This window comes from Dendropsophus ebraccatus, chromosome 2 (assembly GCF_027789765.1).
Source record: "Dendropsophus ebraccatus isolate aDenEbr1 chromosome 2, aDenEbr1.pat, whole genome shotgun sequence".
Taxonomy (NCBI): domain Eukaryota; kingdom Metazoa; phylum Chordata; class Amphibia; order Anura; family Hylidae; genus Dendropsophus; species Dendropsophus ebraccatus.
The window spans coordinates 30,837,214-30,851,306 of NC_091455.1; the positions used below are offsets into that span (position 1 = coordinate 30,837,214).

The 14,093-nt window shown below is 43.0% G+C and overlaps 1 protein-coding gene across 39 annotated transcripts in view; it reads right to left on the reverse strand.

Annotated features, from left to right (window-relative positions):
- The window catches only part of RIMS2 (regulating synaptic membrane exocytosis 2), a 424,384-nt gene that overhangs the window by 183,741 nt on the left and 226,550 nt on the right, over positions 1–14,093 (reverse strand). For 30 of the 39 annotated variants that reach the window (XM_069957250.1, XM_069957246.1, XM_069957251.1 and 27 more), the window contains 2 exons: positions 8,347–8,555; positions 1,621–1,740 (listed from right to left, as the gene is read on the reverse strand). In XM_069957250.1, coding sequence (XP_069813351.1) covers positions 1,621–1,740; positions 8,347–8,555 — 329 coding nt within the window. Of the gene's footprint in view, positions 1–1,620; positions 1,741–8,346; positions 8,556–8,704; positions 8,770–14,093 lie in introns of all 39 variants that reach the window. The other 9 variants (XM_069957253.1, XM_069957248.1, XM_069957245.1 and 6 more) reach the window with 1 other exon arrangement.

Genomic DNA, 14,093 nt, shown 5'->3' on the forward strand with positions numbered 1-14,093 from the left:
TCCTGTGTCTGTGCCAGCTCCTTCCCCAGCAGAGGGGCGCACGTCTTGTGACTCCTGCGGGCCGCGCGCGATGACGTCATTTCACCGCGTGCCGCCTGCAGGAGAAGACCGGCACAGAAGAGAGGAGGGAGAAGAGGACCTGGATAGCGTGGGAGCGGAGGAAAGGTGAGTGGGATGTTTATTTTTTTTTAATTTGGGGCAGGCACTGGGGATTAACTAGGCCACCAGGGACATAACTGGGGGGGATGGGGGGTTAAGAAGGCCACCAGGGACCTGACTGGGGGGTTAAGAAGGCCACCAGGGACCTGACTGGGGGGTTAAGAAGGCCACCAGGGACCTGACTGGGGGGTTAACTAGGCCACCAGGGACATGACTGAGGGGTTAACTAGGCCACCAGGGACATGACTGAGGGGGTTAAGAAGGCCACCAGGGACATGACTGAGGGGCTTAACTAGGCTACCAGGGACATGACTGGGGGGTTAACTAGGCTACCAGGGACATGACTGGGGGGTTAACTAGGCTACCAGGGACATGACAGGGGGCTGACTAGGCTACCAGGGACATGACTGGGGGGTTATCTAGGCTACCAGGGACATGACTGAGGGGCTAAACTAGGCTACCACGGACATCACAGAGAGGATTAACTAGGCTACCAGGGACATGACTGGGGGTATTAACTAGGCTAGCAGGGACATAACTGGGGGGATTAACTAGGCTAGCAGGGACATGACTGGGGGGATTAACTAGGCCTACCAGATGCATCATTGGGTGTGGGGGGGGGGGGGGGGGTAATTAGGCTACCAGGGACATGACTGGGGGGTTAACTCAGGCTACAGGGTATCACTAAGGATTCACATCAGGTACAAGGGGCATCACAGAGGGTTAACTACAATAGCAGGGGCATTAGGGGAACAATACTTTGCCTTGCCCCGGGTGCTGCAAACCCACGCTACCCTGCTGCGCACGGTATGCGGCCCTCGAATGATTTTATAAATGCCCGACCGGCCCTCGACATGGAAAAGGTTCCCCACCCCTGCTTTAAAGTAACCACTTAAAAACTGATCCATTAATGGACTGCAAAAACCTAGTGTGAACCCAGCCTTATCCAAATATTAACAAATAACAAGAGATTTATTACAACTTGTGCAAAGGGTAATTGATGGTGTTGCCGATAGCAACCATTCAAATTCAAATTTCGAAAATTAAAGAAGCAACGTGATTGGTTGTTATGGGCAACTGCTCCACTTTTTCTTTTTACCAAGTTTTACAACCCTTAGATACATCATTCTATAATAATGTTATGGCTATGTTCCCATGCAGTACGTTTGCTTAGTATTTTGCAACCAAAACCAGGAGTGGAATATTTGCCATCCACTCAATTTCAACATTGTGTGAACAGATTCTTTCTGTGTTTTTAATCCACTCCTGGTTTTGGTTGCAATATGAGGACCACAATACTGACTGAAATATACGTAGTGTGAACCTAGCCTCAAGGTGTATTATACTCCATTATAATTGACACCTTCTCTAACCAGAATCGGTAGCATATTGTTCAGCACATACATTGTCAGAAAATACAGAATGAAGAAAGGCTATATGCTTATTGCCTGGGGCTCTTACCTTCAGTCCGAGCATTGCACCGGAATCTCGGGGAACACTCCCATCTTTTAACCTCTTGTTTAACAAGACGCGGCCAATTAATCGGTCGCCATCTTTGGACGCTTGCCACGTCACCGGGTGCTGATAGGTAACATAAAAGATATCAGAGATAGATGTTATTTTCACAGGTGACAGCAGCTGTAGTGGAAGTACAGTCTTTCCTTAAAGGGGTACTCCAGCAAAAAATGTTTTCATTCAAATCAACTGGTGCCAAAGAGTGCCAGAGATTTGTAATTTACTTCTATTTAAAAATCTTGTCTTCCAGTACTTATCAGCTGCTATATGTCCTGCAGGAAGTGGTGTATTCTTTCTAGTCAGGAGAGCAGTAATGTTTTTTTAATGGGAATTGCTGGTACTCTGAACAGTTCCTGACACTGAGACGGCAGCAGAGAGTACTGTGTATGGGTGGATTCACACTACGGAATCCACACAGTTAAGTTCTGGCGGATTCCATCGCTGGTACCCACGCATATCCGCCCGTCCCATAGACTCAATTCTATGGGCTGGCGAATTCCGACGATCACTGAAAGAATTGACATGTCAATTCTTTCAACAGAGGGCGGAATCCACCCGACCATAGAATGGTGTCTATAGCACATGGTGGAGACGCGCGGCCGTGAGGGGTACCAGCGACAGAATCCACCGGAACTTTTCCACGCTGATTCTGTTGTGTGAGCCCACCAACAGCCTGGAAAGTATACACCCCTTTCTGCAGAGAATACAGAAGATGATAAGTACTGGAAGACTGGAGATTTTTTAATAGAGATAATTTACAAACCTCTGACACTTTCTAACATCAGTTGATTTGAAAGAAAAAAAAAATCAATGGAGTACCCCTTTAGTTCTACCTGGGATTTGTAGTTCCACAATGGCTCATAAGCTGTAAGGAGTATATAAGCCGCCTCTAAGGTCAGTAATACTGAGAGTCAATTAAAGATGGTGCCAGGAAGCAGAAAACCTGCTCATAGGGGGCAAATGCTTCAATTTTTTTGTGTATATCTAATTCTGGAGGGGGAATGGAAAAAATCTGTAGAATATTTATAGATTGAGGTCAGAATGTAGTTTTCTTCTTCACCACAAGGTACGTCCAAGGAGTAACACTGAGCTATCACAGGAAACAAATGAACACACTGAGCTCTGCTATCGGCGCTGTCACCACTAAAATATGAGCCCAGCACTGCAGGTGGACAATTTCTATGGTACAATGGACGGAAATTACGATACATCATGGCAGTCTCTTCTTTAAATGACTCTCAGGACGATTTGTAGGAAATTTAAAGGATATAAAAAAGCAAAGATTACACAAAATATATGGATTCGATCGGGAGGTTGGAATTTTATTTTATTTCCATATTGGAATCTCAGTGGACGTAAGTGACGTAAGAAGACAATGAAGTTGGGACAAAGTCTATACAGGGTTCAGGGCTTAGTGTAATGTATAGGATCCTATAATAAAGTAGATACCAGAGATTATAAACATGAATGACAATGTGATGGAATACCAGAGACTAGAACACTATACAGCTTTAGCTTTGGCTGTCCAGGTATGATGGGAGTTGTAGTTGTGCAACAGCTGGAGAGCCAAGGTTGCCTACCCCTGGTATAAGCTGTATATGGAGACAAAGTCCTACTCTTATTATAGAACATGTCCCCTTTAAGTGCCTCATCACCTATCTACGTTTTAGAGTTTAAAATAACCAGGAAATAACCCGGTACACTGCGGAGAGTGGGAGTAATTGTTACCATCTAAAGGCTCCGCATTATTCCACTAAATGACGCCTAAATGGTTCTTTCTGGCTCCTAACCTTTTATTTGCATATATCAAGTGTTAGTGTTAGAAGGTTCTGTGCTGCACTAAGGTGAATATATAGAAGAACATCTATGGCCTCCTCCTCCTCCTCTGTCTCCTGACATGATGGCAATGTTCTTAGACCCTATTCACATAAGATATATATATATATATCTCATGCCCATTGGCTTTAACAGACCAGGCATATTCCACCTGATACACTACAATTTGTTTTTATTTGCAAGATGCTTTTAAGTCCTACAGCTTGGTGTAATACACTGTTACTGTCACTTTAAAAAGAACTTTTAACATGTCACTGAACAGTTGAGGTCAGACAGTTTTGACCTCCATCAACCTCTATATACAGCTGGATGAAGCGCACAGATAAGCGCTTCACTTCCCTGCTCGTTGCCGGAGACAGGCGCCATAGACGTATTATAGAACCCGACTCCTGCAAGGAGACAGGGAGCTGTGGGGAGAAGCGCTTAGCCATGTCCTGTATGTAATGATCAGTGGGGGGTCTAAAAAACTGGAACTCAGCCATGTGATATGTCAAATGTTGTTGTTTTTAAGTGACAGTAACACTGTAAGGCCTATTGCTGTGCTATGGCCACATTATGGTATATGTCAAATTACCTTTATGACAATATCCTTTTATACACCTACAGCAGAGAGTCTACATGATATGTGAATGGGGCCTGAATAGGTATTACAAGGATTTTAAGCCCCAAAATGTCTTTTAAATTAACTGGAGTCAGAGATATGTAATTTACTCCTATTAAAAAACCTCAAGACTTCCAGTACTTATAAGCTGCTGTATGTCCTGCAGGACGTGGTGTATTCTTCCCAGTCTGGAGAGCAGGAGAGGTTTTCTATAGGGATTTTCTACTGCTCTGGACAGTTCCTGACATGGACAGAGAGCACTGTGTTAGACTGGAAAGAATACACCACTTCCTGCAGGTCACACAGCAGCTGATGTACTGAAGTACTGGAAGACTTTTTAATAAAAGTAAATGACAAATCTCTGGCACTTTCTGGCACCAGTTGATTTGAAAGATTTTTCTTTGTTGAATTACCACTTTAAAGGCCTATCATATAGAACTATTTATGTCTTGTAAAATTATGGACAAGGCAGAGCCCATATAAGCGACACTGGTGTCCATAATGTTGGATGTCGGTGCAGAACAATGGAAATTAACAATGCAGGTGTGAACATAGCCTTAGGGGCTGCAGCACTAGATATGTTTCATTGCACATTATACTTCAGTTTACACTTGTTTTCTTAAAGTGAATCTGTCATCTCCCGGGCCCTTAATAAGGTGCTGACAGTGGGCTGTAGCTGGCAGTCCCCTTGTGAACATGGTGCCTTTTGGTAATATGCACAATCCTACTGTAATGAAGAGTCAAAGAGGAGTTGTTTGTGCCGCACTCTGGCACACCTCACCACTCCTTCCTCCTCTCTCTCCTTCATAAAAAATCACTGCTGCTTAGCCTCCTGCTCACTTAGCTATTGTTTTAAAATAACAGCAATTTTTTGCCATTAAATAGTAGCTATCCACTCAATTTCAACAGAGATTTAAACAAAAGAATGAACTGCTGGCAGGTCTCTAGACAGGTGAGTTACCCCTAGACCACATCTCCAACACATTTGGCCTCAGAGATTCAACTAACCCTGAGAATTTTTCTCAGGGTGCCTTCACACATAGCGGATCCGCAGTGGATTTCACGCTGCCAAATCGCAGCAAAATCCATTGCGGATCCATTGCCTGTTCTTTTCTATGAGAATACATACTCGCAGCGGAATTGACATCCCGCTGCGGGTAAGTTAACCCCCCGTTCCGCTCAGCTAATCAGTGAGCTGCCCGGCAGTAGCCACCTGGCCACAGCTGATAGGCTGAGCAATATGTCCTGCCGTGAACCCCCGGAGCAAGCTGGAGCAGGGAGCAGATGATGTATGCTCCGGCCGACGGGGGATTGACTAACATCCTCGCAGCGGGAGTATGTATTCTCATAGAAAAGATCTGGCAATGGATCTGCAGTGGATTTTGCTGCAAATTCGCAGGGTGAAATCTGCTGTGGATCCGGTACGTGTTAAGCTACCCCCAGACATAAACTGCCTACAGAGGACTGATCTGCAATCAGAGACACTGGCTGACAGCTGAGCGTACAGGAGACTGGGCGACATTGATTATTCATGAAGAAGAAGAGGAGGAAGGAGTGGTGAGGTGTGCCAGAGTGTGGCACAAACAACTCCTCTTTGACACTTAATTACAGTAGGATTGTGCATAATCCATGTCACGGACAAATTACCAAATGGTATCATGCTCGCTAGGGGACTGCCAGCTTCAGCACACTGTCAGCACCTTAGGTAGGGCCCGGGAGCTGACAGATTCTCTTTATTAACACAACCCCTTAAGCATTTAAGGGCCTGCATGCTATCAATTAAGTAATGGGCAGACTTGCAGGTGGCTCTCTAGCTTATAATATTGTATATGCAGGTCACAGCTAAGTATTATAAGCCTCTATCTATATGTGCAATAATGTGCAATATCATACTAGGAATACTAAGGCCTAACATAATATACTGAATGTTCTGAATATATATATATATATATATATATATATATATATATATATATATATATATAAAACATGTGTTCTGCAAAGCTCACCATCTGTTAGGTCACATGGCTGGTCAGGTGAGATCCAAACCTGCCAGGGGATAGATCACAAGACTCTCTGATCCCTCAGCAAGTCTTTGAATATACAGGGTCTAACATGGGAATAAGCAATATTGTAGAATCTCTGGTGAATCTATCTATCTATCTACAAGGATAGTAGGCAGCACAGCTTCAAAGTTAAAGGTGGGGGTGGGTGCCAGCTAGAGGACCAAGACCACGGGTCAATGTAGTTATCCAAACAAATTCCAACGGCACTCCGGAGACTTCAAATCAAACGTGCAATTTATTCCTAATTTATCTTCTATCTATCTATCTATCTATCTATCTATCTATCTATCTCATATCTATCTATCTATCTATCTATCTCCTATCTATCTATCTATCTATCTATCTGTCTATCTATCTATCTATCTATCTATCTATCTATCTATCTCCTATCTATCTATCTATCTCCTATCTATCTATCTATCTATCTATCTATCTATCTATCTCCTATCTATCTATCTATCTATCTATCTATCTATCTATCTCCTATCTATCTATCTCCTATCTATCTATCTCCTATCTATCTATCTATCTATCTATCTATCTATCTATCTATCTATCTCCTATCTATCTATCTCCTATCTATCTATCTATCTATCTATCTATCTCCTATCTATCTATCTCCTATCTATCTATCTATCTATCTATCTATCTATCTATCTATCTATCTATCTATCTCCTATCTATCTATCTATCTATCTATCTATCTATCTCCTATCTATCTATCTATCTATCTATCCATCTTTAGCACTGAGAAAAGAGATTTCACCCAAAAAGATGGCAACCTGACCTTGTATGGAGGAGTCAGTGATCCCCAGCACTCTGTCCACAACTTACCTGGTGACAAGAACAAAGCTCTACTCCCTACTCCCTTCTAAGAAACAAAAACCTAATTATTAAAGGGGTTATGCAGCGCTACAAATACATGGCCACTTTCCCCCCTCTCTTGTCTCCAGTTCAGGTGTGGTTTGCAATTAAGCTCCATTTACTTTAATGGAACTGAGTTTGAAACCCCACCCGATCTGGAGACAGGAGAGGGGGAAATGTGGCCATGTTTTTGTAGGGCTGGATAACCCCTTTAAGGTATGGGATATAGTGCCTGCCCAGGTCAAATGTTCGGCCTGAACCCAAACACTTGGCAAGGTCTCTTATCACTAATCCTACTGAACAGTATGTAAGCTCTACATCATGTAGATGAGGTCTAAATTTTCAAAGATTTCAAATAACCTTGTAATTTTTTTTTTTAATAGATAATTTTTATTTTCTTTTGAAAGCAGACAGAAAATCTGTTCCCGACCGAGTCACAAAGTCAGAATATCATTGGGACGGACCATATATTTTGTGTAATCGCGGCTGCTTCATTAGCTCAAGACTTCACAAGTTCATGCTCCATGCAGATTCCACATACAGAGAGAGCACATTAAGAAGACAGACACCAATGTCACGGCTCCCGACACGCTAAATAAAAAAAAAAAAAGCAAAGTAATAAAGTAAACGTAGACCAACACACAACAACTGAAACCACACAAAAAAAAAACAAACAAAAAACAAAACACAATGACGACAAATGAAAAGGACGGACGTGACATGAAAGTGAAAGGGAAAAAAGAAAAACAACTTTTCTGTACAAACAGACCCAATTTTTGACATTCGTATTTTTTTTTGACTAATGTTGGATTGACCCTTAAAAAAAAAAAATCAGCCAAATCAACCGCATCCTCAGTGGCAATAAAGCTTTGCGGAATGGAGAAGATAATATTCGCATTCTAGAATATGCAGTGAAATTTCGCAGAGCCTGACAATTCTCATTCGTGCATTGCCGACGTCGGCAATACAAGAACGTGCTGTTTTTTGCTTCGTTTTTTTTTTTTTTTTTATTAGTTTTTTTTTTGTTTTTGTTTTTCTTTTCTGCACCTTAAGAAATACTACAGTGTCTAGAAAACAGTGCGGAGCTCATTCAGAGACAGCAGATGCAGCTCTCGCCTGCCAGCTAGGCCCAAAAATGTGCAGAGTGGCGCGATGTTGGCAGATGGCTGCGACATCATACTGCAGTCTTCAAATAAGCCCCCTGTCTCTTGGTAAAAAAAATATATGTTCTTATTCAATGAGTGACAGAGAGCAAACGGAGACCAAATGAGCAGATCCAAATGCAGGCTTCCACAATGTCAGTACCTTTTCACTATGGCTATGCTCCTCATTTAGGGTGGTGCTACTACACGTATCTACCCCAGAGTCTTTTATCTGAGGCTCTGACCATTCCAAATCCTCTTCCAATGAGTGGGCTCCAAAGCACACCAATTTCTTTTGCCTCTCAGACAAGGTGTTTGAATCCGACAAAACTGCCTGCTCACTAGTTTTTCTTTTTCCCCTTTGACTGTCCCCTACAAGTGTGGGATAAAAAAAAAAAGGATATATAGATAAAATAAAGGAAAAGAAAACATGCATAGGTAGAAAGAAAAGGAAAAAAAAAATAACAAAGGGAGGTGTGGATGGTGAAGGAAAGTGAATGTTAGGGCCCCACATGTCTCACCAAAGACATTGGGGATGCCTCGCTGCTGTGCCATGATGTGTGCTCCATCCAATACTCCATGTCACCTGTGAGGGTCAGACAGAGAAGATAGAGCGGTAAAGGAAAGATGAGGAAAGATCAGACAAAGGCATAACATGACAGTTCGCTTATCATTCTGTCCTGCGTTCCGCTTGTCTTTCTTTGAGGTATGCGCTGAATTTTTTAGTGCCACAATACCCTCTGAGCATGACCAGATGTCGTATACATGACAGACTGAAAACAGGTGATATATATATATATATATATATACATATACACACTAGTCCAGTATAGTATGGCATATAACACATACAGAATACATAAGATTTCTGAATTTCTGCAAATTCTTCACATCAAACATTACATAATACCAGCTGTCACAAAGCATGCCCACAATACACTCAGACAGCACAGACCTGTCAGCAAGAATACAGGGGTTTGTAAAAAAAAAAGCCCATAACTGGATGGGGCTTCACATCAGGATTCCAAAAAAAAACAGGTCCTAGTGCGGACCCCAATGAACGTCAAGGATCGCAATCTTCTATATAGTGGCTGTGAAGCACAGAGCACTACTCATGCACATTTAAAGTGCAGTCTGCAGTTGTGGGCTGCGCTACAGATGTGTGCATGCGGCCTTAGGCCATGTTCACACAACGTAAGTTCCACAGTAATCACGGCCGTTGTTGCAACGGCCATGATTAGTACAGAACTTATGCTGTACTAAAGGCTGAGGGAATCCCGGCCGGAGTATACACATAGTATACGCTCCGGCCGGGATCCCTAGCGGCGCCGCAATGACATGTCAGTTTTCTGCAGCCGCTATTCAATGAATAGCGGTCACAGAGAACCCTGTCAGTGCACACTATGGAGCGAGCGACTCCGGCCGCACGCTCCATTGTGTGTAGTGGGAAGTTCTGATGCGGGTGTGCAGGGATGCGCGCGCATCAGAACTCAGCAGCGCTAAAGATCATCCGGCTGGTACTGCAGTATCGGCCAGGAGGATCTTTTCTGAGACCGGCCGTTCCGTGACGGCTGGTCTCTTACAGCTTTTGAACATAGCCTTAGTCTGGAGTCCAGGACAGACTGTATTATTTACACCCAACAAATGCTCAGCTCTGAGAAGTATTAGCTCTGTACAGGTATTCAGCCTATGGATAGAAACAGGAACGTCTACATTGACTGACAGCAAACTGGAGCTTGAGAACGGTGGCCAGTCCAAGTACAAAGTGTATTAGAAAGTTGCAGAATTCTTCATAAAATAGAAGACCCTTTATATATTAAAAGAGAAGTCCGGCCATTTTTAAAATCTGGCAGCTGGCAGGGGTAATTTGATAACCAGTAATCACTTACCTCTCCCTGTGCCGCAGTGAGACCACCCTTAGGACCCCTGCTGGGCTTCTGGTGCTGACACCTGACACCCCGGCTGAAGGACTGGCTGCTCAGCCAGTCAGTGATTAGGACAGGACGCCGCTCCAGTCGCTGATTGGCTGAGCGGCCAGTCCATCAGGTTTTTTTTGTTTGTTTTTTTTAGAAAAAACTATATATAAGAATTTACATTTTGGATTACAATATTTTTTCTTCTTTGTTGCTTTACACGGGCGCTGTTGATCTGTCATAGCAACATATAAGCTTAGAAGGTGAAGATGATTTTATAATTTGTTTTACCTCCCTATCAGCTATCTCCCATGTCTACAGGTCTGAGTGTGATATAATGTTACTGGAGTAAGACGGCACACTGTAGCGGGGTGGTGCTCGTGGTCGGAACTGGTCCCAGCAGATAGCAAAAGAAGATCCCGGCACTCACCAATTCAAAGTATTCTTTTTTATTGAAGTATCACATAATACAGGTACAAACAGGAGGACGCAGCATTTCGGCTCGTGGCCTTCATCAGCTCCTAACACATCTGAGTGTGATATAAAGCTGACAGATTCCCTTTAAGGGTAGGTTCACACTTACCGGATGCGCAGCTGATTTTATTTAAATAACTGAACACAGCATCAAATCTGCACCATCAAATCTGCTGCAGATCTGCTGCAGATTCTGTAGGTGTGAACGCACCCTTATACATAGATTTTAAGAACACTATTTATGTAATTCATTGTATACTGCAACAGACACCAAAGTGTCAAGAAATATCGGGATGAACCCCTAAAATAAAAAATAAAAGAAGCCAATTTAAAAGGAATGTGTCATCTAAATTTTCTTTTACCAATTAGAATCAGATACTAAAACTTTTTTTTTTTTTTATTCCAATTTGTTTCTATTTTCTGACTGTAATTTATTTAACTTTTTGTACATCGTTATGGGGGCTGCCATCTTGCCTGAGCTGTTTTGAACAGCACTTAGTGACATGCTTTACAGCAAACCTCATGGACCCCTGTCCTTCTCTGACACACCACTGGATATTGTAGTCTATAAAGTTCAGCCTGTTACATACACACAGGATCCTTCAGCTATTGGGGTTTTCTTGCAGCCATACCAGTTTCACATATTATATAGATCCGATTCCGATAGTAGTAATATAATTTATTGTCTGTCATCTCCATTTGCATGGGTTTCCTCATGGGACTTTAGCTTTCGCCTGTACTTAAAGGGGTATTCCACTCAAGCATAGCTCTTGTTATGTAACTGCCCATGGTGAGACTACCAATTCCTTCCATACTTGTTATTATCTATTCAGCCTCCTTCCCCCAGTTCTGAGCTGCCACTTTCTGCTGAAGACACAAAAATCTGAGTGTGAGCTTTTCTCTCCATCTCCTCCTCCTCCTCCCTCCCTTCTGATACGGCTGATGTAAACAAGTCCCTGGCAGGCTTTATCTGCAACATTGTAGCTTCTTTGTAATGCTGGGAGGGATAACCAGAGTGAGTTCATCAGTAAGTTGACCTCAGATTAGCACTCCCAGCATTACAGCGAAGCTACAATGTTGCAGATAAAGCCTGCCAGGGACTTGTTTACAGTAGCTCAGAAGAAAGGATTTCCCACAGCATCCACGGTGAAACAGGTGTGTTTCTTCACACATCAGGGTACAAAGAAATGCTACCCTGATGTGTGAAGAAACACACCTGTTTCACCGTGGATGCTGTGGGAAATCCTTTCTTCTGAAGTTCTTGCTCATACCTAGGATTGTGAGCATACCTGCGTGCATCCTGCATTTTCTATTGTGGCCATAATCGGAGAATGTCCAAGGTGCTGTTTTTTTCTGGTTGTTTACAGTAGCTGCCTCAGATGGGAGGGGGGGGGGAGATGGAGAGAAAAGCTGTCACACAGGTTTTTGTGCCTTCAGCAGAAAGCAGGAGCTCAGAACTGGGGGAAGGAGACTGAATAGATAATAACAAGTATAGAATGAATTGTTAGTCTCACCATGGGCAGCAACATATGTAAAAGTTAGGCTTGAGTTAAATACCCCATTTAAAGCGTACCTAAGGTGAAATATTTTTTTAGATTTTTGAGAAATCAACAGGGGTTGTGATCGCAATAAAATTAGCAATACACTCTCTTTATTTTAAGTTTTTCTATGTTTAAATCAATGTTATACATGCGATCAAACTCTGGTCCGTGCTCCCTCCATGCTGATATTTGAGGAAGTCCCAGTCCTTTGTGCGCTCACACAAGGAAAGACGCTCATCATGCAGGTTATACATCAAGTCATGGCAATTAATTGAGGCTAATGATATTAATAATTTTACTAATTATATTAACAGCTCTGCAGCTTACCTGGAGACAATGCTCTTTGTTATTCAACAACTCAGTGTAACGTCACTGTGCGGTTACAGAGGCTTTGATGCTGTTGGACAGGAGAGCTGACCATACAATGTGAGCAGCCCCAGGATTCTCTGCAACTGAATGTAGAAGCGCAGAAGCTGTACACGTACACAGTGAAGGGAGACACCTAGTGGCTGTATGTATAACGTTGACTGAAAACTTAAAAAAAAAAAAAAAAAAGTATATTTTTTAAGCCCACCTAATGATAATTAAAGTAGCGGGTGAGCCAGAACGTCACTAGGGGGGAAGAACAGTGCTCCTAAGGGTGCCCCAGTGCTTTAAACAGTCCATGGAGTGAAGACTACCTGCACGGGAACGGTGGCGAGGATGAAGGGTAAGACACATACCTTCCTCCTTGGCGCCTCCTGTGCAATAAGGACATATCAGCAATTTAGATTTGTCTAATCTACTGATAATTCCCCTTTAACTCAGAATTTCCTAATAAGACATCTATAGTTGAGATTCCTAAACCAGCCCAGCGCTATAGCGTAAGTATAAAGATGCCTAAACAAGCTATATCCAGCATCCTATAGGGCGTCCCTCAGCGATGAATCCAACACCTGGGGCTGACTGATGATTTCCTCTCTAGTCATGTTCCTAATAATTCCTGGTAATTACGCCTTCCCCCTTCCAGGATAAGTCTCATTTCCCCGCCACAGTCAGCACTTGTACGCGGCTTCCTCATGGGAACAATATCTAATATACACTGAACAAGTTTTGCCTTTAAAAACTTTACATGTTCAACATGAAAGTGTTTAAGAATCGAGCGTCGGCGTCCGGGAACGCTAGGTATCAGGGATGTCTGGGCATTTCTGCAAAATCCACACACAACAAATCTGCAAATTACATAATAACCCTCTGGGACATGGCGGCTCTCTGTAAACTTTGTTCTGCTTACTTAGGAAAAAGCTAAGAGCTTATTTTCATCTTTGCAGACATGAAATCCCCAGTTCTCCTGAATATACTTATTGCTTCCCTTTCTGTGTTTCCCATGACGCCCTCAGTGCCGCTCTCTGCACATGGGGGAGATTTATCAATGCTGCTGTAGGAAGCAATCGTATAGGGTTCAGAGAAAACAATGCAAACTGCACCATCAGGGGGCCCACCAATGAAGAACCAGCGAGAAATAACATGTCAGTCAGTGTTACTGCCGGTTCTGAGCTGGGGGGCCTACCGGAGGATTCTCCGGTACTCCAGCGGGCCAGTCCGACACTATCTATACCATTCTGTACTATATAGTCATTACAACTACAAAATACAAGTTTTATCCTGCCTGGACATCCAAAGCTTTGGGAATATTGGGAACTGTAGTACTGGAACAGCCGCAGGGTGGAAGTTCCACCTCACTGGTCTATGACACCCTAGGGCATATTGATGGGGGCTGTCCTGATAAGAGTCAATGTCTATGGATATTGATTTCCTTTATGTTCATGATGCCATGAAGCTAGTGGTAAAGGATTATTTTTTTTTTGCCATATACTATATACACTGCAGTCTTGCTTGTTCCAAAAAGCTGCAAGGTATAAGCTAAAAACCCACTGAGGCTGGTAAACCATTGGGGTAGATCTACATGTGGTGACATTTTTTCCCTTGTGGGTTATGCTGCA